Genomic DNA, 27,977 nt, shown 5'->3' on the forward strand with positions numbered 1-27,977 from the left:
CATTCTGACAACATTCCTACATCATAGACAGAGAAAATAAAACAAAACGAGTTCCTCTGTGTGACTGTGAAGTGTGTGTTATTGTTTTAGAGTTCCAGAGACTGTTGTATAAGTCGTAGATAGCTGAAAGGAGTTATTGCTGAGATATTTAACAGTTTTTCAGGTTCAAAATGGGTTTAAAGTACCTAACTACCATTACTAACTACCAGCCTTGATTTCAAGTATCTAACTAGTTAAGGTCAACCGGGGCCATTGCGCCACAATACTTTGACTTTCATATTCATTTGATCATAACAAACAGACTATACGCCCTATTAAGCTATAACTTATGATACATATTAGGAAATTTTATCTAGTTTCATATTTTGATGCAATTTTGTAGAATTTTAAATATCTTCTACGTGTAAACGACGTTTCTACAAAAAATGGGATTTTTAGGCGCAATAACCCCTAGTGGGGCTAATGCCTCTTTCACTAGTTTTGTGTGCTTGGAAGAGGTTTTTACAAGTTTAAGTAGATATAATGTATAGATTTACTATTAACGTAGCTAATTATTAGCTTGTAAACTAAATACTGCGATTAGTTAAGGAGAATCAGTTGATCAAACATTTTTGGGGCTATGGCGCCTACGAAGCCTAATTTCTTGTAGTGGCATTTACCCCATCCAAGATTCCAGGGGTGCTCAACATTTTATTTATGAATACTTTATTGGACTCGTTCGCTTACGCTTGAAGCAAACACTCGCATTTCTTATCGCATAATATATTTCGCTCTCATAAAAGAAGAACTAGTGATGGGAAACGTTCATCACCGACCAACTATCGATAATAATCGCCACCGCGACTAGCATCATGGAAAACTACCTGATCAGGACCTCGTCAACTGGCTCTCTCTCTAGTAAGAGACCAGCCGATGGCGATCCCGAAAAATGGCAAAGTCCGAAGCGCACCGCCTTGGCTACTGCGGCACCAAAGATTAAGACATCAGCTTCAACCTCAAACCGCTTCGACACCCTGCAGCCTGACCAAATACTGGATGGGAACTCTCGAACAACTGTGAGTACAAAACCGAAAAATTCCCGCATTCCCCCGATTGTGTTAAGCATAAAACCTGACTGGACCCATAGATCCATCCAAGAATTGGTCTCAAGCTATGCAAAGAATTTTCATTTGAAGTATCGAGCCAATAACAAGGTCGCTATTTATCCTTATTCTGCAACTAGTCACCAGGCTATTAAAGAGGGTCTGTTGAACAAAGCTGATTTTCACACATTTACGCGTAAGGATGAAAAAACCTTTAAAGCCGTTATTCGTGGCCTTCCATCAAATGTTGAAGAAGACCTCCCAGAAGAACTCGCATCCCTTGGCTTCCCTGGATGCAAAGTCACCAAATTAAGAACCCCAGCATCATCTGTCCAGTCATCCAACGCGCTGTTTCTCGTTCAATTCCCCACCGAAACTGAAATCTCGAAATTCAAAAAAACACGCTTCATCTGCAGCTGCGTAGTTGAAATCGAGAAGTTCAAACCAAAACATCAACATGGAACACAATGCTACAGATGTCAAAACTTTGGTCATACGTCAAGGAACTGCAACCTGGCCCCACGATGCATTAAGTGTACCGGAAACCACCTGTCAAAGGACTGCTCCAAGAAAGACCGCGACGAACTCCCAGAATGTTGCAACTGCAAAGATCAACATGCAGCTAACTACCGCTTGTGCCCTGCTCGCCAGGCATACCTAAACCGGACCCAAAACCTACGAGGTAACAAGGTTCAGTCACAAAACACAAAAAAACCCCTGGGCCCTCGTATCCCAAGCACCAACCAATTCACATGGGCGCAAGTAGCGTCTAACTCAATTGGGCTGGCTGGGTCAAAATCCTCAATCAATGATTTCCAGCCCCCACAGCAGCACCACCCAAAATTCATAAATCAAGTACCAGATCCAACTGTGATGGAGATGCTTCAAATCTTGAATGTCCTAAGGTCAATCAAATCAGAATTCTTAGAGTGCAAATCCATGCTTGATAAAGTCATACTGATTCTGAGTCATCTCGGTCACAGTGTCTGAATCCAAAGAAATCAAAATCCTATCATGGAACGCTGACGGCGTACGCACTAAATTACATGAACTCTTAGACCTAGCTACATCTGAACTATGTACTGATATCATTGCCTTATGTGAAACCAGGCTAACCTCTAATATAACCCTAGAAACTCCCGGGTACATCTTCACAGAGCCGACAAACACCTCAATGGACACGGCCAAGGCGTTGCTATCCTTATAAAAACTGATATTGAACATAGCCGTGTTGCAGTACCCCATACTCGCCATATGGAGGCAATAGGCATAGAAATGACGCTATCGGGTAAAAAGCTCACTATCTTGTCGATTTACCAGTCACCTAATCTTCCCCTTGACCCTAGTGATCTATCAGCTCTTCTCAATATTGGCCGAAATGTGTTGATCATGGGTGACTTCAACGCAAAACATGCCCACTGGAAGTGTCCTGATACCAACTCAAGAGGTAACATATTACTTGACCACATGCTTGAAAATGACTACATCATTCATTATACACCAAACCCCACACTAGTCCACTACAATTCTAATTATCAACCCACTACCCCAGATCTTGTTCTCTCCCAAAACGTACATGACATCTGCGACATTCGTACTTTGCCTGCCTTATCATCGAATCACTTGCCTGTAGCCTTCTCTGTTGTAGGAAACTTCACTCGGAAAAGCCTCGAATACTTCCGTTACTGCGATGCAGACTGGACTGGGTTCCGCTCTCACGTCAACGACAACATTACCCTCAGTTCTAATTTCTTCTCATCGATAAGTGAGATCGATAATGCCCTAAATTCGTTTATGGAGCTCCTACTAGAGGCCAGGAGTAAATTAAATTTGTCCCCACTGGTAAGCTCAATAACCACAACAAAACACTTCCCCGCGAAATAAAACAAACTATCAAAATAAAAAATCGCGTACGTAGACTAATGCTAAAAGAAGATAATCAAGACGTTCGGTCTTCTTTACGGACAACATTTAACAGCCTTAATCACAATATAAGGAGAGGGATCAGGGAATTGCAAGATAAAATCTGGAACAAAAAACTTTCTAAAGTTGACAACCCATCGTCAGATTTATGGCGCTTAGCTAAATCTATTCGCAGCAAACCCATTATAATTCCCCCCCTTGCTAAACCTGATGGTACCAAAACAAAAAGCACAAAGGACCAGTGCGAGATATTGGCTGACGCGTTCCATGAAAATATGAGTCTCACGCTAAATTGGCAAAGCGATAATGAAAACACGGTTGCAGCATCCCTAGAAACAATCAACTGCTTTCAGCCATACAGGATATACAAACCTACCCGCCCGAGAGAAATTTGGTCAATTATAAGAAAGCTAAAACTTAGAAAAGCACCAGGTTATGATGGTATCCACAACGCCTTACTAAAAAACTTGCCACAAAAAGCTGTTATACTATTGACAAAAATCCTAAATGCCTGTCTTCGAATTTCCTACTTTCCCCAAGCCTGGAAACTAGCTAAAGTAATTGCTATCTTAAAGTCAGGGAAAGACGCCTGCCTTGGAACCAGTTATCGACCAATCAGCCTCTTGTCATCTCTGAGCAAGCTCTTTGAATCGGTAATCTATAAGAGGCTAATAGCCACCACACATCACTTGTTAAGAAATGAGCAATTCGGTTTCCGAAAATCGCACTCTACTACCCAGCAACTTGCGAGAGTGGCTGAGCACGTGGCTCACCATCTTAACCTTGGGCAGTCGACAGGCATGTTCCTGCTAGACATAGAAAAAGCGTTCGACACAGTCTGGCACGACGGTCTGTTGCACAAACTTGTGATCAATCAGGTCCCCCTTGGCCTTGTGAAACTTGTCCAATCCTATCTCGACAATCGGCAGTTTTTTGTCCAGGTTGATGATTATACCTCTTCTATACGTATTCCACCAGCCGGTGTACCCCAAGGCTCCATACTAGGACCCTACCTTTTCCTACTCTTCTTAAATGATATCCCTATACAAACAAGGACCAAACTAGCCTGCTTTGATGATGACACAGCTTGTTTCACGTCATCTAGAGACCCCGATCTAGTAATAGATCGCCTCCAACTTTCTATCAATTTACTGCTAAAATATTTCACCTCCTGGAAACTCAAATTAAATGAAAGCAAAACTGAAGCCGTCCTTTTTACACGAAAACGCAAAATCCCCAACAAGCGACTGAAAATAAATGGTATTTCTATTCCTTGGAAACCATCCGTAAAATACCTAGGAGTCCACCTTGACAAAAAGCTCAACTGGACTTATCACGTTACACAAATTCGCTCTAAGGGCATCAAAGCCCTTAATGCCCTAAACCCCATTTTTAATCGCCGATGTAACCTCAGCCCCCAGACCAAATTAAGATTCTATACTGGCCTCATCAGACCTTGCATTACATATGCCGCGCCTGTCTGGAGTAGTACTTGTAAAACAAATTATAGTAAACTGCAAGTTATTCAAAACAAGTCACTTAAAATCGTATTTAATACCCCATTCCGAACTAACTTAACGAACCTTCATGATAAAATAAATTTTCCCCGCTTATATGACTTTATACTAAAAGCAACGCGTAAATTCTATCTCGAAAAAAATTCGAATAACCCAAACACACTAGTTTCAACTATTGGACAGTCCCGCCTAGAAAACTTGTCGTACATCGACAAATATCGACGTTATCGCTTACCCCATCACTTAGTGCTGGGTGAGTGACGTAGTAAGTCATACCGGTCCGTGCCATACGGGTCATATTCCGACAGCCAAGGCGCGTAACCGCCCGGACAGAACTAACATTCTTGTCAAATTACCCTCCCTCACTAGTTAACTAATACTTGTAGTAATTTTTTAACAATACAAGCCTATATGAGTTACACAAATTATATGTACTTACCTATTATTACAGTTTTTTGTAAGTATTAGTTAAGTACCTATATTGTAAGTTGTAAGTATTAGTAAAGTACTTATATTGTACCCGTAGGTATTTTACTCGTAGTTCCTAGTTAAAAGTTTAATTCTGCCAAAAATGTATATTGCCTTAACAGATGTACATCTAATAAACTCAAGTATATTAAGATATAATTTCAAAGATTTAAATAGATATAATTTTTCCTACTGTAATATTTTAAAAAGGTGTATGCAGCCTGTATAAAATGCTCCATAATTTAGTGTCTTAGCCTTTAGTTGCCTACTTATAAGTTAGTCTTAAGGCTATTGTAATAATTTATGAAATAAAGAATTTTGAAAATCAATCAATCAAACTTTATTGGACTTAAAAAAGTATAAATTCTTACGTGACAAATTAAAATACAGTATGAAAGCATACAAGGGCATATTTTTTTTAAATTTACAATCAAACCACAACTTTAAATTAGTAAGTATTTTTAGAGTCTGACGGAATTTTAATCATTACAAAACTATTTAGAGTTTTTAAAACAAGTGGGATCATTCTGTTAATATGAGTATTTTTTATTTATTATATGATTATTTTGTATATACCGTGTTAACAACATTATAATGTCGACACCAAATGACGCCAATTTTTAAAAATATTTAGTTTATTATATATTAAAATTATTTACGTTTTAGTTGGATTACCAATCTAAGAATGTTAATTCTGATACGCCGTTAAATGTTCTTCAATATTGCAGAAGGCGTCATTAACCTAGTATTTTTTGTTTAGGAGTAATTTGGTGCTAATGTCACTGGAACTTTTTCATTGCTCGTGAGCGTATTAAATAAATTTATCATAACATAAAATGTTTAGAACCTCTGAAAATGGGGCTATTGCGCCGCAATAGAGGCAATAACCCCATCAGCCCAGAGGCATTTACCCCAAAATAAAAGCTAAACCTACAATTTTGTAATTACATATTGTGTTCGAATCTTACGTTATTTCAATAAAATAATCAAAACAATATGTAAAGCAACAAAACAATAACAGTGTTTACAGTTAGGAAACATAGATTCTTTTAAACAAACACACTTTTGGAACGATTCAAAAAAACGTGTCAGGAAACCTGAGGTGGCCGAAAAAGGTGAAAAAATTAAAATGGCAGATTTGTTAAGAAAATTTACCCGGATACGACATCTATTGGTCAGAGGTAAAAGTTTCAGTTACAAAGATAGATAGCAGATGACTCCAGTAGTTCTAAAGTATGTGGTTCGGAAGATAAATGGATTCGAGGCATTAGCCCCGTAGGCGACTTGGCCCCGGTTGACCTTATACAGTTTCTAGGCGGTTGCATGATGAAAGAACTGTAGAATGTTCCTATTCCTAGCACCTAACGCTCTCTGTAATCAGTTGTGCCTGAAAACACAGCCTGGTCTGGTATAACTTGAAGCCTGTGTCTAGACCACAAGTCTAGACCCAACCAAGGTGTAACATCACGGATTTATATTTGTTTATAGTGGCAACGCCATCTACCGTAATACAACGCAAACTCTTTGTCAGAAGTGTTTACCTTTGCCGTTCCGGTTTAGAAAAAAAAACATAAACAAAAAAAGCGGCCGGCTGACGAAAACAAAACAATTTTTCCTCAAAATCAAATCAAATGTGCCGAAGAAACCTGATTCCGTGAATGAAGTGGCACAATCTAAGATGATATCCAAGAAGAAATGTGCTCACACTCTGAAAGCAGCGACTATAGTGCTCATGATAGTGACGTTTCTAAGTTTTTTGGAGAACAAATTCGGTGGAAAGCGAGTGGCGGTGGCGATTCCTTCCACTTTGACTGAGGAGGAGACGTTTGAAGAGCTAATCAGGCGTGATGAGGAGCGGCTGGTGCCGGGCCTGGGCGCGGGCGGCGAGCCAGCCGAGCTCGGCGGAAGGGACAAGCAGTATGGGGAGGCTTCTGAGAAGAAATATGCGATGAACGTGTTCCTGAGCAATAAGATCCCGTATAACAGGACTTTAAACGGTTTGATGTTAACCAGTTTAATAGATAAACCATACGAAATGCAACAAGTATTAACTTGTGGATTCAATAGGCTTCTCTCAAAGAGTATGGCCACAACAGTCTCCGGGGTAGAGGTAGAGGTTGAGGGATGTCCCAGGGTATTGACTTCCTCATCAAGCCACTACTGCCACCTATCTTTACATGTAGTTTTCTGAAACTGTTTGTAACTTACTAAATTTATTTTGCTCAATAGTCTAAGTACTTTATAGTTAACTCACCTTCAACATTGTGCTGTTTCTGTGTGTGTTCATGCATGCAATAAAAGTATTTTCTTTCTTTCAACATAAAGCTTAAATAATCATTTATTTATAAATAAAATAGAAACAAACTTTATTCAACTTCCAGATCACCGCAACCCGGCATGTCAGCGAGTGGTCTACGACGCCGAGCTGCCGTCGGTGTCGGTGATTGTGGTCTTCCACAATGAACCATACTCCGTGGTGGTCCGCACGCTGTGGAGCATCCTCACCACCACGCGCCGGAGCAACCCCTGGTTCAAGCAGGCCAACTACATTAATAGTAAGACGGGGAAGCCAATGACGCTGGGTAAGAAATTTCATGGTTCTTTGGTAGATATAAGTAGGACTGATCCTGTTCATTAACACCATAGCCTGTTCTTTAGTACTCATTAATAAATATAAATCTGAACAGAATAAGTTAAAATGAAATTTATCTGTAATAAGTTTATGTAACTAATTGTATTGCAATATACTCAGAGCAGCTAGTTACAACTTTGCTCTAATCCCTATCTTTTGTGTTGTCGCAATGAAGGCATATAGTATACAAGCTACTGAATCTATTTGCATACTATATGTATACAAGCGCAGCACATCAGATCACTACCTACCCCATCAAAGGTGTAAATAACCATCCCATAATCTTAAAATCATACAGACTGTTCCATTACTTAAAAACTGAACCAATTCTCTCTTTGCCAGGCTACCCAGGCCAGAGTCCGGACTCGGAGTTTGTCTACCTGAAGGAGATCATCCTGGTGGATGACAACTCCACGCTGGCGGAGCTGAAGGGCAAGCTGAGCCACTACATCCGCACGCGCCTGCCGCCCGGCATCGTCAAGGTGCTGCGCCTGCCAGAGCGGTAAGTTATAATTCTATATAGGTTTAAAAATAGAGTGTGCTAAGGATAAAGTGTGTGTGTCTGAAGTTGGCTGAAGGACTGCAATTGGTCGCAGTTGCATTATCCTTATTGGTACATGCCATATACATGCCATAACATATACACTTGCAGCCTGTAGCTGGCTTCAGATATGCCATCTAGTCTGGCGCTAAGTCTTGTGTCACCTATATGTCTTAGGGCCACTTGCACCAACATAGATTTAGTTTGAAATCTTGATTTATGCCATAAATTTATATGGATATGGATAGTGCAGTTTATAAAAGCACCACCGATAAAAATTCAGAGGTTGGGCCGACAGCCATAACTTCCATGCTTTGGTGGGTCACAAGACTTCCCTTTCAATATAGATTTGCACAATCTTAATTCGAACCCTTGACAATAGAGCAGCATCTAAATTCTAAGCAACCGCCTATACCGTCTAGCATTGGCCTAACCCGTGCCCGAACCGCCGGCGCGCGCCACGCCACCAGTGACGTGCTAGTGTTTCTGGACGCACACTGCGAGGGCGTCACCGATTGGCTGAGGCCCATGCTGCAGCGGCTCAAGGACAAGCCTGCCACGGCGCTCACGCCAATCATAGACGTCATAGATCAGAAGACCTTCGCTATACACTCGAACTATCGGTTTGATGAAGTGCGTTTGTTATGTTGGATTTAGAAGTTGCTGTAGGGTATTGAGGTGGTACGAGAGACTTTCATGTAGCTATCATAGGTAAAGTAGATATGTATATGTAAAATCATAATAGTTTATATAGTTTATTAATCGATCATTTATCCAATAGCCATTCATATAAATTCTATTTTAGATGTACCTATCCCATTGTTTAATCATAAGTACTCATCTTCATGAAAACAACAGAAATCCACCAAGAAACGTGAAAAACGTAGCCGCAGAAATGGCGGTCGGTGATTCGTTGATTTTCTTCGACGGCGGCTTTGAGCTCTTCGCTGATTGGCTGCGGCCGCTTCTGCAGCGCGTCAAGGAGAGCCCCCATTCGCTGGTCGCTCCTGTCGTCATGCCGATAGATCCTGTCACGATGGGGCTAAGAAATATGACAGAGATGGAGGTACCTACCTACATGGAGTGATGAGGCTTTTTGGTTTCTTTTGTGCGTTTGTAGATTTTTTAATGTAATGTAAGACAGATTTGGTTAGCTGTTGTAGTCTGTAAGCTGTTATCATAATGGAATGTCTTCAATTTAATTTCGTTTTATATCGTCTTTGTATTCCTCAACTTGGAAATCAATCCTATTTTATTCTTGATCAGCTGTATCTACGTATTAGCTACGCTACGTTTCCTAATCTCAGTGTTTTATGGCTTCTCGATAGAGTTGTTTTGTAGATTCTCCCATTGTGTTGGTGCTATGTTTGTGTTGAGGCTTCCTTGCACGATTTCCGTTTTGTTTTATGCACTATTTCCGTTTTGTTATATTTTGTTATCTGATAAGGTGGGTTTTTTATATTTATTTTACAGGTAAAATTGTAGTATCTTAACTGCCGGTTTCTATAACTCTATCTATCCATAACTGGTAGTTACTTTCATACGATTTTGACATAATGAAAAGTTACAACCTGTCAAAATCGTATGAAAGTAACTACGTACCAGTTATAGATAGATAGAGTTATAGAAACTGGCAGTAAAACATGTCCGTCCACAATATACCTAACATGATTATCCAACCTTTATTAAAATTCTTCTAAGTGTGTTGATGTCAAATTTCTGAATATATTGAGGTTGAGGCATTCCTAGGGACAAACGTATGTATAGCTGGGATTATACTTAGCTGAATATTTGTCACTGTGATGAAAAGATAAGACAATCAGTCTACTCCTCAATAACTGATGGCCCAGGGTGCACCGGATCTCCGGGTTACTCTTCTAGACTGACAAAAAATGAAGGAAGAGAGCAGCTGTCGTGCAATCGACACGTTTAATAATCGGAGGCGTCCACAACTTGATACGGCACTTGATACAGCCGGGTCCAGCCAGACATGTATTATTTGCACGATCCGATCACCTTATCCGTATCGTCGACGCGTATCATGATCGCATAAATGTGCACGGTTAATGATACGCGATCTCGGTACGCCGTTATGATACGGCCCGTCCCATGTTTTTGTACGATCATCATAGGAATTATGACGATTGTGTAGATATGGTATAGAGCAAATCGGAGGCGTCCACAACCTGATACGGCGCTTGATACAATACGCAGATACGGTACGGTGATAGGATCGGGCAAAGGATACATGTCTGGACCCGGCTCAAGAGTGGTGGCTCGCGCAGCGCCGCCCCGAAGCTTCGTTTTTCGTCTTAGAGAGTGACCCCCCTCCTGTGCCCCTATAACGATAATGTAACACCTCAGGGCTTGACACATGACGGGATGTCGTAAACCCCTTATTATAAAACGAAGACTAAAGACAGCTCTAGTTTAAACCTTTACACTAATGATTTGTATAAAAACTCTGGACTATAACCAGTTCTAAACCAGAACTTTAGTCTTAGTTTTATAATACGTGGGATCGTGATTGTGTGTGGAAGCCCTAACCCCCCCCTGGACACGCAGGCAGGGCCTCATAGCGGCCCGCGGCTCTTGCCTCCTCTTCTTGGACGCACAATGCGAGGCGAGCGCCGACTGGCGGAGCTTTACACTGACTTGCAGCAGATCTGACTGGCCAATCCTTTAATTACACTATCAATGGATAGTGACAAATCCTATAGATATAGAGAGATGTTTGTCACCGACACGACTAGTGTTGCCCAAATTCAGTCTTGGTCTTGCAGTCTTGGTCTTGTTCTTGCGTTTTTGCAAGACCAAGACCAAGAACAAGACCGCGTATTTTTAGCAAGACCAAGACCAAGACTGACCGTGCAAGACTTGAGCAAGAACAAGACATAGCCTGCAAGACTCTTGCGTCTTGCAGAGCGCTATTTCACTGAGTAGTTAGGTGTAACAGTTCGGTGTATAGGTAAGTACGCTTAGGAATTCTATGAGATGCAAAAAACTGTATCAAAGAAAATGAAAAACTGGACCTATGCGCATTACGACTAATACCATAAACATAGCGAATAAAAAAATATCTATTAAAATTAAAAAGTAAACTTTAATAAATAGTAATAGACTAATAGGTAATTGCAAGACTTGCAAGACTCTTGCTGCAAGACCAAGACCAAGACCAAGACTGGGAGCGCAAGACCAAGACCAAGACCAAGACCAGGTGTATTGGCGCAAGACCAAGACCAAGACCAAGACCAGGTGTATTGGCGCAAGACCAAGACCAAGACTGGCTAAGTCTCGTCTTGTTCTTGCATTTGGGCAACACTAGACACGACACGCTAAGTAGACAATAGTACGTAGACTTCATCATCAGCCTATAGCAGCCCAATGCTGGACGTAGGACTCTCAAAGCACGCCACTGGATGCGATCTATAGCTTTCCGCATCCAATTATAACCAGCCACCTTTAGCTAGTCGTCACCCCATCTAGCCGTACGCAGACTTACTAGCTACATAACGATGATGCAACACCCTAACCCGGCCTGCTCCTCGTCACCAGCCAGGGTCTGATCACGGCCCGCACGGAGGGCGCGCGCGCGGCCCGCGGCTCCTGTCTCCTCTTCCTGGACGCGCACTGCGAGGCGGGCGCCGACTGGCTGCGGCCGCTGCTGCAGCGCCTGGTGCACAAGCCCAACGCCGTCGTCACGCCTGTTGTGGACGTGATTGACCAGAGCAGCTTCGCGCTGGACGCGGCGGAGCAGTTTCAGGTGCAGCGGAGGGTTTGCGGCATGTTTAGGGTTAGGGGTGGATTGGTTTGGAAACAACGCATGCAGTGAAAGGTTGATCAGAGCAGCTTCGCGTTGGACGATGCGGCAGTTTCAGGTGCAGCGGCATGTTTGGGGGTGGATTGGTTTGGAAAAAACGCATGCAGTGGAGGGTTGATTCCTTTGTATGAGATGCCATGCCGGTATTAACCTTTCGCCTTAACTGAAAGCATGTATACAGGGTGTTAACTAGAATGCGTTTGAGCGGGAAATGGGGGTTAGTATTAGTCTAACCAAGCACGTTTCTAAGAAAAAAAACATCAGAATCTCGAATATTTATGTTTAAAGTCTAAAGTAAAGTGGAAAGTTTTACCTTAATCAAAAACATGGTCACCCTACACAAACACATAACCAATGAGACATTCGATTGCAAAAGAACACACACTGTAAATTTGTTATCAACTTCACTTTTCATAATTTATTTGATGTAACTATGATTGTAATTAATTACACAGTAGGTAATAACAATTATTAAATAAAATTGAAATTATTCATGGTGATTAATGACATACTAATCAACAATTAAACAGCTGATTATCATAAAGTTTGATAGATCGTACAGAATATAATTTATGACTTTCTAGGAGCTCAGAACAATAATTAAACCTTTTTACTCAGAATAAGGTAAGCGTTTAGTATTCACCCTTGATACTCACCACATTTTATTTTTCTTTTATTACCTAAAGATGCGTACAGACCGGCCCAACGAACGCCCACCGATGGACATTTATCATACATAATACAGGGGCAGATTGAGCAACGAAGGTCAACAAAACCCGTTCGTTGGCGTTCGTTTGGCCGGTCTGTATGCAGCTAAAGTTAAAAGACCACAATGCATAACAGGATGATAACAGGGTCTACTTCAATGACGAATTGGTTTACTTACACTCGCTCATCTCGATTTGTGTTGTGTACTTGCGATTGAGACGTCTTTGATGACGAATAGTACGGGAATCCTTATAATAAGTATGGCCTCACTTTAAATACCAGTAGAATAATAACAATCTCGCGTATCATAACCATCGAGTATTTATGATAGTCATTACCTTCTCTGTGGATCTAGTCTGTCAGTCAGTCATTGTTGTTTACTTGTTTACAATCATTTTTTACAATTTAAGTATTACCTAAAAGGGAAAAGGTACCTACAATTCTATCTTTTGATTACCAAGCCTTGTTCCTCATTTCGTTTTATGTTGTGCTGTGCTGTGAATACGTGTGACCTATGTTATGAAGCATAAAATGAAAATGTTCTGTATTCATAAAAGATAATTTTGTATCAATAAAGTGATACTTATGGAGTAAAATGAAATGTCTACAATGGATTGGGTACTTTGAGTACCCAAAATCTCGGTAGGTACCTTGACGATGTAGCTCCACGAGTGTGGTGCAGATGCACGCATACTTTTTTATTGACCTTGGCTTTGAATTGTTTGGCCTTGATCTTGGCTTTCAAGTTCATGGTCATTCTGTCAAACGTACCTAAACCTGAATAGGGTGACTATGAAATTTTAAAATGTACTAAATAAAACTGTTTTATGATGGTCAGCTTAAAGCAAATAAAATACGTTTTTTAATGTCTTATCGTGTTCAGTATCATCAGCTGTATCTACCATTTCCCGCTCCAACGCAATTAAGTTAACACCCTGTATAATTATGTAAATGTTGAGGAATTACAGACGTGCGTACCATCTTATCTGACGTCTCGCTGGCATTTAAAAACAGGTGGTTCACGTGATAGACCAGGCCACCTTCGCGCTGGAGGCTGCTGAGCAGCCTGGTCTTTTCGTAGGGGTTTTGCGGCATGTCTGGGGATGGATAGTTTGGTTTGGTAAGCAACGCATGCAGTGGAGGGTGGTGTTAACCCTTCGCCTTAACTGGAAGCATGTAGGTACTAGGTATACTTGAGTCATTGCTAAGATGAGAACCATCTTATCAAACGTCTCGCCAGAGGTCTGCTCAAGAATGGTAAGGTTGGGTCGTATTTTCTGCTGAAACCTCTAAGGTTTGCGAATAAAATAACACTGTTTATACGTAACTGTTAGTAAAATAACATGTAAACGCATGTAGGACTTATACCATTCATATGTATTCTTACTAATAATACTAATATGTAGTGGGTTTGATGGTCTCCTGCCCCCGTATTATGTAACTCCGAGTAGGGTTGGTTGGTATAAAATGGCTGACAACTTAGAGCATTATTAATAACTTTTTACTGACTTATCTGATTTCACAAACGTTTATGTTGAATGTAAGGATATATTGGTAGGCTTCTTGCATATTTCTTTCACTAAGATTTTTTGTGTTTTCGGTTAATAAGTCTCTAAGTTGATACCAATTATCACCGGTTGCTAACAGCAAAAAGTTACAAAATACAGGGGCTGTACTAACTTTAGGTTAACATTGTATAAATTTTAGCGTAGTATTTATGAATAAAATTAGTATAAGGGGTATGGTATTTACACTTTTAACAATTATGTACTTTAACTTAAATTCGTATTGAAACTTTGCATAGACCCTAACTATCTATTGGTGTACTTACATAATTATTTAGAATAAATTACTTTCTTATTGTAAAAAAAAGTTAATGTATTAATTCAGTCATTTTAAACTCCGCATTTGAAAAGAAATAAATGATGTTATCAATAAAGTAAATTGGTCATTCCACCTTTATCATTCCACTTCGCGTGGAATGCCCCAAACGTTAATTCATATACCCCGATGGTCATGTAGTTAACAGCTAACGTTGTGGTCGACAGGTGGGCGGGTTCGACTTCCAGGGCAACTTCAACTGGATCCCGGTGTCGGAGCGCGAGAAGAAACGGCGCGGCTCCGACATCGCGCCCACCTGGTGAGTTATACACACTTACACACATACACATGCCCACGACCACGACTGTAATCCCTGAAGGGGTAGTCCTAGTCATACGAAATTAAAGATAAATAAGAAGGAAACTATACAATACAAAACACAGAATAACATAAAAGTTGCTGTCAAGTATGTCAAAAAGGCACCTACTCAGAATTTCCAATATCTACTAAAATTTGTTCAGAATCCCCTCTGAATCACCCATTTTCCGCTTACCACTTTTGCAACCCACTTTGTATAGTATGGGAGAAAAAATTAAAGCTATTTACAGATGGCGCCTCACGCGACTGTACCCTGTTCCCCAGTTCTAATTGGTTGGTTCTGCCGCCTTTTTTCCATTTGTTAGTCGTATACCTCGAAATCAAAAAATCCTTGTAGCTTTTCACCTTTTCGCATTTCGCCGCGATATCAAAATTTCTGAATAGATTTTTATTCTTGTAGTATAATTTTTGATCGCTACTGACAATTGTCTGAAAAAAACATAGTAGATTTACTTTCCTGCCTGCCTTCACTGTAGTCGCTTTTCACCTTGATAGATATTTGTTTGTAATGCATTATTAGGTACATATCGCGATATTTCTTTTACACTACAACAATATGCGACCCAAATAAGATGCGACATAAAATACTTACTTGCTATTCAAAATATATGCAGCTTAATAAATAAGCTATTGATAATACATGCTACATAAAAATTTGCTACTGTTGTAAAAATCTGTTAAAAATATATGCTACATAGTAACAAAATATACTACCGATATTATACGCTACAACAAAAAACGCTATCAAGGTGAAATGCGAATAGGTGAAAAGCTACAAGGATTTTTTGATTTCGAGGTATACGACTAACAAATGCTTTTTTCCCCCCTCAATAATGTGATTGGTCAGGACCTGACAGGTACACTCGTGTGCCAAAGTTTCACTTGGTTTATCCCCATTGTACTGCAGGTCCCCGACAATGGCGGGCGGCCTGTTCGCGATGCTCCGCGCGTACTTCTGGCAGCTGGGCGGCTACGATGAGCAGATGCAGGGCTGGGGCGGCGAGAACCTGGAGCTGAGCTTCCGCGTGTGGATGTGTGAGTAGCAGCAGCATCATTAGCTGCAGCTAGCAAAGCATTGCTTGTATCTTCGGGATACGCTGAAAACTTACTTAAGTACTTGTCTGCCGCCCTCATGATGCCATGTCAGTGCTTCCTTAGAGACGTTTTACGTCTGAAAACTTGTCCTATACACCTCCATTTAAAGGGTACAGGAAAAGACAGCTCTTTCATGTCGATTCTGAAGTCAGTAATTCTTATTTTAACGCTCTACAAACCAAATTGTAACTTTAAAATCTCTATGAGTGTTTCCGTAAATCACATTTTTAATAATGAATGTGTGTCTTCAGAAACGACATCGATGAGCCCCTTCTTTTCCTGTACCCTTCATTTGCGTTATTTACCGTTTCCGCTACAGGTCACAGCTTCATTGCCAGGTCAATAACGTTTATCTGTGTCCCCAGGTGGGGGCACGCTGGAGACGCTGCCGTGCTCGCGCGTGGGGCACGTGTTCCGCGCCTTCCACCCGTACGGCCTGCCCGCCGCCGCCGACACGCACGGGGTTAACAGGTAACATACTCACAACACTATAATATATTATAATTAGTCGAATTTCGACCACGGCGGCCAATCTCATTTGAGATCAGCCATCTACGCAGGAGTAGATTATAGTGCCCAAGTGTGTGCGCAGTACACAAAAGCACTCTCTGTTCCATCACTCTCATAACCCAACAACACTATACTTACACACTGACACGGTTTGCTCCTGGGAGTAAACATCCACGCTGAGTTACGTCTTCACCCTTTTGGTCCGCTTCAACACACGAACGTATTCCGTACTCATCTGACCTGTAAAAAAAATAGAAGTGCTCATGTGTATATTTTTGTCTTTCTTGAACAAATAAACGCTTTATTTATTACTGTTAATTTTATTATAGCCTTAAAGATAAACTCCAAGGATTTTCACGATTGCTGTATCACCTGGGCAACCTTTTATTAGTAAGCTAGTAGTAACCAGTGTGACAAGACCAAATCCAGGTCTAGAGTTGGTCTCTAAAGAAATCTACTTTCATTGTAAAAACTCACGTCGTCAGCAAAAACGCTATAAAAAAAATGTATCCTCATTTTTTTTTTCAAAAATAGGTATTGTTGTTTAGAGAACCCCCTTGACTCAACCTTTTGGCATACTATACAATTTTTGACTCCCTGTATAGTAAATAAAAATCCTTATTATACACAATAATAATGGTTGTCCGTTGCAGCGCGCGCATGGCGGAGGTGTGGATGGACGACTACAAAGAGCTGCTGTACCTGTACCGGTACGACCTCAGGGTATGGACACCACACATACATATATACATCATCACTATCACGAATGCTATTATGGAGGAGCGAAGGTGTTGCCACTCCTCCATTGAAAAGGGAGGATCCTCCGACCAAGCTGGGCGGTTTAGCTTGGTGGGCAACTGCCCGACGGTTACATGTCGGGATTCTGTATATATACTGAGTAGCTGTAATTCTTAGACACCGCGATGTAGGATTTGGTATTTTTGCTTTCACTCTTCCATGCCATCTGTTGGTCGTCCTTGATATCTCTTTGCAGGATCTATATCTTGACTTCTATGCTTTGCGCGTATTCATTATAGATGTCGCCACACTATAATAAGTTTAACTATTTCCATCAAGACAAAAAGTGGGAATGTATTGGGCACACTGTACAAAGAGGTAGCTACGAATGCCTCAAATGTAGCGTTTGACTGGTGACCACCAAATGGCAAGCGCTCCCGCGGACGCCCTGTCCTAACATGACGCTGGAGCAAGGTCAAAAGCACAGCTGGAGATAGGCGGAAATGGTGGACTTTAGTGGAGACCCTCTGCTCCTCTGGGGTGCCATAGGACTACAACAATCATCAGTCAGCGCCACAAAACTCTGTTCTCGGCCTTTCCTCATCCAGCCACGTCACTACCTGGTCTAAAGTCGTCAGACCATCGATTAATCAGAAATATAATCATAAATTTAATAGAATAATCACATGTCTACACAGAAATATTATTTTTCCTTTGCAATATACCCGACATATTGAGCATCTGGTGTTTTTCACACATACATTGACTAAAATCTTACTTTTCTTTCATGTTATTCCCAGAACAACCCAGTAATAGGCGACGTGACCCACCGGAAGGTGCTCCGTGAGAAGCTGCAGTGTAAGTCCTTCCAGTGGTACCTGGACACGGTGTACCCGGACAAGTTCGTGCCGGTCCGGAACGTCATCGCGTTCGGCAGGTGTGTTGGAAATAAGATATACGGTCTTGGTTTTATATGTTAGGAAATTTATTTTAACTTCTGAAGAAAGTTATAAAGCTGAAAAAAGTTGACAGAGGGTCATTCTGAACATAGAATAGAATAGAATATCAGGGAGTAGAATTTCCAAAAAAGAGACAAAATAAGTTTTCTGAATGACGCACCCTCTTTCGGCTTGCTATGTCACTTTCGCGACGCCAAGCACCTATTAGATAAAGTAAAAAAAACATATCTACGAGTGATTCCGTAAACCACACTTTCTAGTGGAAATATTTTTTTATTGCTTAACTTTCTTTTGTGCCATCAGAAAGGCTAGCACGGGGCACATTTAATACGTGACTAAGTTTGCATCGCGCTCACTCGCATCGTGCTCTACCCCTTTAGGTTCTAATTCTAGAACGACACAGCATTAATCTTCTTCCTCCCATTTACATTATGTGCTCTTTAAGCATAGCTGAGATACAAAGTACATAGCGTACCTTAGTTCAGGTTTGATTATATTAATTTAAGTTACATAGATAGATAAGTTATTTATTTACTTAACACAACACATACACAGGTTACACAGCAAGATTTCTAACATTATTTTCTTAGATTACATAAACACAAAACAAGTTCTATAAATAACATATTTAGAATAGTTATAATTTGTATGTTTTTTGTGAAATTTTAATAAATTTATCTTATCTTATCCCTCTCCCTAGACTGCGCAACCCTATATCCAACCACTGCGTGGACACGATGGGGCGCGACGCGGGCGCGGCGGCCGGCCTGTACCACTGCCACGGCGCCGTGCAACACCCGCAGGCCTGGAGCCTCACCGAGCGCGGCGAGCTGAGGAACGAGCAACACTGCCTGCTGCCGCTGCTGAGGTGAGTACCACAGTAGTGCACCCCAGGGGCGCTGCACGAGTGAGTTGAGTACTGCAGTAGGGCACACCCGGGGGGACCTATCGATCAGAATTACACCCTGAGTAGTGACACCCCCTTTTTGAGTAGTTTTCTTTATCCGGCTTAACTTTCTTGGCAAATTGGTGACCCCGACGTGATATGTGACAATGACACAACTGCATTTTCATTTACATCCATTGCAAAATGCTATTCATGTAACCAATCATAAGATTCATAAGGTCGATTATTAATCAAAAGTTTTGCCAACCACTTAATGTAAAATGGTTTGCTTCAGAATATTGATAGAATATGTTTTTGTTTTCAGTTCTAAGTCGAAAAGGCCGCCCGTCGTGATGGCGCGGTGCCGCAGCTCCGGCGGTGAAGTTCCTAAACAGGTCAGTTCTACATCATCATCATCAGCTTGTCATCTTCCATTGCTTGACATAATTATGGCAGTACTTCGCAGTGACGTGGAATTGCAAAAGTATGCGACAGTAACCAACATTTGGGCTTAAAAACTGTTGAAATAGTATCAGTTTTTAACGATATGATGCGACGCGACGTGGCTACGCCTAGATATGTTTGGGCCATTGGCTTTTCCCAAGCAGAGCCACAAAACTGTCCTTGGCTTTCCTTATCCAGCCACTACTGACCACCTGTATAACTTTGTATATCCATTAGACCGGAGGGCATCAATCGCTACGATTGCCTATTCGTTGTATGTGGTCCGCAAACTGGTTTACCTCACCGATCATCTATTGTCTACTCTACGGAATTTATGACCGTTTTAAACACAGACAGGTTTTATCAGCTATATCTATTTTTATTTTATTTTATTTTATTGGAAAAGGTGTAATAACAGCCAATAGATTACCATATTACATAAAATTCAGCACTATAAAAACATTTTAAATCTATTGCCCTATTGATAATTACACACAACATTTACATTAACACTAGCTTAAATAAAACTTAACTTAATTAAGCTAAAAATATAACTATTCATGCATTATTTATTTTATAACATAATTATAATTATAAATTCATGAATTAATTCAATTAAGTACATGCTAAAATTTTAAAAACATTTCATAACAACTTAATTAAATCATTCTTAAAACATGTTATGGAAGTATTAATATAATTCTATTATATTCTATTCTCTGTGAGGGTGTACGGTGTAAGTACCTGCACCTGGCTCTCTCGAGTGGAGCCTTTGTGCATATCTCCAAGGTCTAAACTGCCTTCTTATCAGCTATATCGGTTACTTAAGTTTTTTTTATGAACCACCTATCAACATTATCATCACGTAATCGTCCAATGCTAGTCATAGGGTTCCCTCAACAACAGTTATTTTTTTAATACCTAGACTCTAGCTGGTCCCGCTAGTTTTTTCCTAACAGAAATGAATCTGCATCCTCAGTTCCGCTGGCAAGTGCTGCCCACCAACGAGGTGCAACACTCGGCCACCCGCCTGTGTCTGGACGCCACACACCACGCGCAGGGGGCCCTGCTGCTGGCGCCATGTATTGGTGGGGGGGTGACGGAGTTCCACTTCGATGTGAGGCAGGGGGAGGAACTTAAAGGTGAGAAGAAGACGCTTCTTAGGTCCCCTTCTAGGTATAGGTCTTGGTCTGTAGGTGCGGGTGGACAAGAAGCCATTGCTGCGCGCTATGCCGCTTTGTAGGTGTACCATTGTTCGATTGATCAGTCGTTATTCGTCTATTGTGGAAAGAACGCGCCTCGACTGTTCCCGGTCATTCTTTCATAAATAAAGGCGCTCTATATGTGCTTAAAGGTGAGAAGAAGGGGTTTTTAGGTCTCCTTCCACAGCTCACAGGTCTTGGTCTGTAGGTACGGGTAGAGTGTGTCAAGACGTCATTGCTGCGCGTCATGCGGCTTTGAAAATGTTATTTAAATAACTAAATCAGGTCATGTGTTTTATTTTTTTCCTAATGATCTAGATTATTAATTAGAATACTTAAATAATGATTGATGTACTCTATTTTGTCTGCAGGGAAGCTGTTCCAGTCGCCGGATCAGCTCGCAGCCATCGAGAGGATCAGGGGCCGGCAGTGAGTCTCCCTTTTTCTACCTAATAAGACCTGAATTAATCAAAGTTTTTATTCCAAAGTTGGCCCCGTATTAAAAATTTCTCAGTAGGTATGTGAGGTATATTGTCTTGTTGAAGTAATTTCAGCCTGTACAGATTACTCATAGTTATGCACCAGTCACCATTTTCACATGGATTATACTTTAACCTTTTGCATCCCGCCTGACTACTATAGATTTCTACTGTGTCTGATTTCAATGGATTCAAGTGATCAAATAAGTTATATTTTTCAGTCGGTCAATCCGCTCTCTGCTATCGACCGAGAACAAAACCTCCGAAGAACAAAACGAACCGGACAGTCTAGAAGACACGAGGAGGAAAGCAGCAGTTAGGACGCAGAAGAAGAAGAAGAAGCCTGCAGCTCGCCAGCAGAAGAGTAGCAAGAGAACTAAGGTAAGGTTTTATACGTGAGCCTTCCTCATTCAGCCGTGCATTATTAATTCAATTTTACTACCATCACAAAAATAAATTATTTGGAAATTAAATATCGTTCATTTTGACCCTCAAACCTTAAATCTTCTTGTCATCTCAAATATAAATGCTTTAAAATTGCTTTCTCACTAGTTTTTTTCTTAAAACATAAAACCGGCCAAGTGCGAGTCGGGCTCGCGCACAAAGGGTTCCGGCAGCAAATCAAAATTACAGTTAAATCAACCTATCTCAAAAACTATAAGAGATACTTTGATCAAACCAAAAATCGTTGAAAGAGTTAATTAGCATGCATCACCTCTATTTTTTTTAGAATTTTATACCCCGTAGTTATAAAAATAGAGGGGGGGGACATATTTTTTACGACTTTGAGAGCTGATATCTCAAAAACCGTTCACTTTAAGAAAAATGTTTTTTAGAAAACTTTATATCATTTTAAAAGACCTTTCCATTGATACCCCACACGGGTATGTACATCGAAAAAAAAAATTTCATCCCTCAGTTACATGTATGGGGGGCCCCACCCCCAATTCTTTTTTTTACTATTTAGTGTCATATTTTTGTAGCGGTTCATACAACACATATTCCCATCAAATTTCATCACTGTAGTACTTATAGTTTCCGAGTAAATCGGCTGTGACAGACGGACAGACGGACAGACGGACATGACGAAACTATAAGGGTTCCGTTTTTGCCATTTTGGCTACGGAACCCTAAAAATACGTCATTCACATTTCTATGTTTACTATACGCACGTATAATTAATGAAAAGCACAGGATTTACTTCTGGTAAACCCCTTAAATTCCTCGTGCTATTAGCTCCCTCCCTTCTCACAGGCGCCAAACCCAGCCTCAGGGCCAATATAAGAGGGTTTCTTCGTTCCTTATTGTCGTTGGTATCTATTTTACAACGCTAAACATCTCTTTTGCATGTATCAAGGCCGTCTAAGTACAACCCATCATCTATTACAGGCTCCGCCTAGCTTGGGGTCGGATGGCCATGGTCTGTGTGTGAGATATCCCAACATATTATTATTCCTTCCCCAGACAAAGAACAAGTTCCTGATGACAGTGGTCCGCAGCAACTCGACCCACGCCACTCACCTGGAGCTGACGGCGTCCTGCAGCCATCGCCGCCTTCTCCCTAATGACAGTCTCGTGAGGGATATCGTGGCGGCTCTCAATGCTAAGGACATCAAGGTATGATCAGAGGGACATTAACCATTACTCTTCATCAGCGTATAGCGGTCCACTGCTGGACGCAATCATCTTTCAAAGCATGTTACTGGATGCGATATATAGCTTTCCACATCCAATCATAACCACCCACATTTCGCAAGTCGTCACCCCATCTAGCCGGAGAGCGTCCTACACTACGTTTCGATAATCGCGGTATCCACTCCAGAACACAATTTAGTTTAGTGAGAGATATTGTAGCGGCACTCAATGATAAGGACATCAAGGTATTGATTCACGGGTTCGTTATAGACGTAAACAAACGTCACCATATCGCGATTCACGTTTAATAAACGGCGCTGTGATTGGTGGAACAAGCGTTTAAATACTTTACTGACGTCGATAAAACCATAAGGGTGAATATAATAAATTCAGGACCCATACCGTGGGGCCTGAATTTATTATATTCACCCTTATGTCTATACCCTAATAAAGGTGCCACTTCCCACTAGACCTTATCCGGCGTATAGCTGTTGCTGCATCAGTGACGCCCTGTGACACCAGAACTGCTGTCAAAACCTTACTTACGTTTACTCCGCTGACTCAGCCACCCGAAGTGGATCTCGACGTCCGACATTAAAGTGCGCCAGTTATATCTATTCTGTGCCAAATTCTAAATCTGACCAGTCGGACACTTCTAGCTCTTTCAGGTCTTTGGCGACTTCTTCCTTCCAGAATAAACCGCTGTCAAAGCAAGATTACTAGGTATAGCAATAGTTACATCCACACCTCATCTTTATCTTCGCAGGTGATAAACAACGGTCGTCTGTTCGAGAAGGGCTCAATATCGGACCTGCCGCGCGACGTGGACCCCCTCACCCTGAGGAAGAGGAAGCGAGCGGGGCGGGAGGGGAAGGGGAGGGGCAAGGTAAAGGTGAGACGAAGTACCTTTTACAAAAAACTAAGAAATGGGATGCACGAATACAGATTTCAAATTCAAATGATTTATTGCATACTAAGAGTGTACATGGTGTTATATTCTTAATACTAGGCACTTACAAATTAGTAACCTTTTTCAGGTGTAGCAATTGAGGGCATGCAATTTATATAGTTTAAATTATTATAATACAAAAAAATCCCGAGAGGTGATCAAACTGTTAGGTATATCTTCTCTTTAGTTAACATGGCTTGGTGATGGAATGGATGGTAGTAAACTGATATTTGTAATATTATACTTAATTGTAAAATTATACGTAGAATGGAGAATATATCTATTTCACTTTATACGATGCTATTCTGAGTGGATAATCCTTGAAATGCTAAGAAGAATAATAGTAATATTACATATCCCCAGACGGAGTCTTTGGTCCAGCGCATGTATCCGGAAGCCACCACCACTAGGATACACAAAAAGGTACTTTTATCTCATCATCATCATCAGCCAGCAGACACCTATTATTGCTGGACATAGATATCCTAGGAAAAAACTTCGCGTTATGTAAATAACGAAACGTCTGCGGATAATAAAATGTAAAGATTGCTATGTAATTTGCTTATCTGGCATTGAAATATTTTTTTTATTTTATTTATTCTATTAAATTTATCCCTTTAAAAAATATATAAGTACCTATATATTTTTGAATATCTCTGATTTATATTATTTTGCAGCGCCCGCGTCACAAGCGAATCAATAAGATAAAAACTGAAGGCAAAGGTGATGATGATGTCGGCAAAACCAAAACAAGGTAAGAATATATTTTTTTATACATAGGTAGTAGAGAATATGGTATCCCCCGTATTAACATTTTTTTTCAAATAAATGTTATAAAAAACGCATGAATTTAAACGGAAATATATATTTTTTCTGATTTTACCTTACAAAAATAGTAGACTTGTTTAGTCTGGTTTCGTATTTCGGTAGGATCTTTAGTTGGAGCTATTATTAAAGTGCATTTTTTTACGATTTAGATATAGCGTCATATCCGTACGCAAAGAAAAGCGCCCAGAATCAACAGGAGTCGACGCAAAACGCACTAAAAACAGCAAAACTAAGAAACCTAAAGGCAAGAGAGGGAAAGCCAAGGAGAAAGTGACGCCGACACCTGCGCACAGCGAGCAGAATGTCAGTGAGATGGGTAAGTTTATGAAACCATTACGTCACATGACATAGTAGTCATCTGTCAAAAGTTTCATAATAGATCCCGCTAGAGGCGCCACTTTTTATGCGATAAAACACAAACTTCCACTATCTCTTGTTTATGTGCATTCATAATCGCTTGTAAAAAGTTTCAGCATAACTTTTCAAGGCATATTCAAGCCACAGAGTAATACGGCGTTACAGACTGTAGTTCTGTGACATATAACTAGATGGCGCTGGCGCAGCGTCCCTACATCGCGATATGGTTGTGTCTCACCGCGAGATATAGATCTAAAAATCAGCTATATCTCGTTGATTCAAATTTATTGTGACGTCTCTAATTTAGACGTGAATTTTTGAAATGCGGGTTTTCTTTTTAATTTCCGCATTATAAATAATTTAATGATTGTGAGTAGTTTATTTGTTCTATTACGAATTTGTAATAGTCCTGTTACTAAAACTATTTACTTTCGAATTCTGTACTCAACAATATATTTATGTTTGGAACCGCTACTTTTAAACCTAAAATTATTTTCTGCTAGATTTCTACCAACTTGTAGTGAGTGAACAAACAGTTAAGCATTGTAAAATAATTATTACTATACATAATTGAATACATTTCATCTCGCAGATCAGTGGTCCTCCGAGACCGGCGACACACGGCGACGCGGCGCGACCGCCGGCGACTTGACTCAAGATGATAATACTGGTGAGACAGTGTCACTTACATACATACAGGCAGCAGCTATACTGCATTTCATACACAAAGATTATGTACCTTTAGGTACATACTAACATTTAGGTTGCGTTAAAGTTACCTATTCAATATTCACCCTCAGGGCAATCATGTTGAGATCATTGAGTACAATCATTAACTATTTATACCGTTGCAGTGAAAGGGCTCTGACTCAGCATAAAGCTACAGTTAGACGGCAGCGCTGATATTTTGTCAGTACCACACTAAACTAATTAAAAACTAAACCTAAGCTAAAATTTTAATTTAACTGAGTTAAACGTGTGGTACAGTAGTGAGATGCCTCCACATATTATTTTGATTACTCCTGCCCCCCGCAGCCCCCGAGCCCCCGGTGTCGCTGAAGCTGAAGAGCAACATCACGCTGAACCTCCCCCCCGCCCCCCGCGCCCGCGACGTCTTCAGGTAACTGTTAACTACTGATCTATAGGGGCTTGGGTGGTGAGCTTGCAAGTGATGGTTTGGAAAAGTTCCTCACCCCTTAGCATGAATTTTCATCGTGAACGTGAAGTAGAATTCATCGAATGGCGGTCGGTAGCACAACTAAATTTTTCCTACAAAATTCATCGAGTAATTTTACTTCACGTTCACGATGAGAATTCATGCTAAGGGGTCTGTTGTCGGGTCAATTTTCCCGACGTATTGAGTAAATTTCATTATAACACCGTCGCAGTTAACTTAAAACATCAACTGCCCCATTCCATACTTTTTGTTTTCTTACTACCTTTAATATAGAACAGCTGTTATTATCTTGCAGACGTTAATGTCGTTACAATCAAAATATAAATATAAATTGCCATAGTCTTAACTAAACAACGGTCTTCCCTAAATGCTTCCCTTCAACCGTACCTACTATACTTACTTTTAGATGTTAAAATATTTACTCACTTTATATTTGTAGTATTCAATTAAATTAAAATAATAAAGCCATGCGCCATCCATGCTCGTATCAAAGGTGCCGGAAACGTCAGAAACCGCTCATAGACAACTTTCTTCTATTCTGTGTTCCTCGATATAAGAGTGCGGCCACAATGCTGTTGTGAACAATTCCTTCTTACATTACCGACATATTATTGTATCATATTCCAGCTCGATCCTGAGCGCGCTGACCTCCGACACAGCGACTCTGTCGCCGGCGCTGGACGAGTCCGACAGCGGAGACGCGAGTGAGCCCGCGCGCTGACCGGAGTACGGAGCTGGTCATCGTAGGTATATTCATCATATTTTCAGATATGGATACAGGGTGTTGCAAAAAGGGTAGGTAATTTTGTTTGTCTGTTTGTTTCAGGTATTAACCTTGTTAATATATCTAAATCACCACCGTAAAGACAGCTATAAACATTGTGTGCATCTCAAAAACTATCGTAATTGGCCGAATATGCTGAGTTAGTCACACACGGCATCAAGCCACAAACAAAGATTGATTACTAAGCCGAAACCTACATGTGCAGCATATTATATCTAAGCCCAAAAATGAAATCACAATTTCAAAATTAGCGAAAAAAAACTTACTCTACATAGTAAAAAGTCCTTTGACCAACAAAATTTCTATGGAAAACTAATATTTTTTTGGCGAATTTTGAAATTCTGATTTTATTTTCGGTTTTTGATATAACATGCTCCACATGTAGTTTTCTGGTTAGTATGCCCTTTTTGCAACACTCAGTATAGTTTCACTTATGCTGAGTTGCAGAAGCTAATGTACCTATGCATAGCTGTCTTGTTTTGACAGTATACGGATAGAAAGAGACAGTCTCTAGATCTACTAACTCGTATTGCGGGCTATACTCATGATGTGTGAGCAAACGCTAAAGGATCGCCGTAACTTGTAAGAATTTCGTATATTCACAAGTACTTTATTTTTGTTCCAGGTCGCCTTGAAAATGCCGTCCTCATACGTTCAACCAATGAAAACATATTGTTAAAATTACAAGTGCTCAAATTATTAGGGACCAGATTAATTTAGATAGAATATAATATTATTCAGTATATTGACTGCTATAAGATAAGACAAGTATAATAAGAAATTTATAGTTGCATTTATTAAACCGAGTGCCAAATATGTAGCATTTTATAGCATTTACTGTGACGACGCTTCATCACCTGATAATTTTTAGGTGTGAATCCAAATAATTTACAAAATCTATTTTCTAAACTGCATATCTAGGTACTTAAGCTAGCCTTTTCCGTTTAGGTGTTATTTGGTGCTTTTCTGAGTGGAACCTTTTCATTGCCCGTGAGTGTATTATCAACGTATCAACATCTGCCCTTTGTTTCTTCATAGTGACCG

At 40.5% G+C, this 27,977-nt stretch overlaps 1 protein-coding gene across 2 annotated transcripts; it reads left to right on the top strand.

Moving 5' to 3' along the window:
* The first annotated feature begins 6,540 nt into the window (after positions 1-6,540).
* Positions 6,541-27,842, top strand: LOC105384270 (polypeptide N-acetylgalactosaminyltransferase 1). Of its 2 annotated transcripts, none has more exons than XM_048633427.1 (23): positions 6,541-6,987; positions 7,372-7,572; positions 7,965-8,124; positions 8,586-8,796; positions 14,740-14,831; positions 15,798-15,925; positions 16,351-16,456; positions 17,149-17,218; positions 18,034-18,170; positions 18,893-19,060; positions 19,404-19,473; positions 20,502-20,664; positions 21,096-21,153; positions 21,425-21,584; positions 22,668-22,820; positions 23,605-23,730; positions 24,151-24,210; positions 24,465-24,541; positions 24,765-24,931; positions 25,565-25,642; positions 26,008-26,092; positions 26,777-26,896; positions 27,559-27,842. In XM_048633427.1, exons 1-22 carry the CDS (start codon positions 6,669-6,671, stop codon positions 26,868-26,870), a joined length of 2,883 nt encoding a protein of 960 aa, XP_048489384.1. In that variant the 5' UTR covers positions 6,541-6,668; the 3' UTR covers positions 26,871-26,896; positions 27,559-27,842. The 2 variants fall into 2 exon arrangements, with proteins under 2 accessions (XP_048489384.1, XP_048489389.1); XM_048633432.1 differs by having other exon boundaries at positions 26,777-26,892.
* Positions 27,843-27,977: the final 135 nt, after the last annotated feature.

The sequence above is a fragment of the Plutella xylostella genome, chromosome 2 (assembly GCF_932276165.1).
Source record: "Plutella xylostella chromosome 2, ilPluXylo3.1, whole genome shotgun sequence".
Taxonomy (NCBI): Eukaryota; Metazoa; Arthropoda; class Insecta; order Lepidoptera; family Plutellidae; genus Plutella; species Plutella xylostella.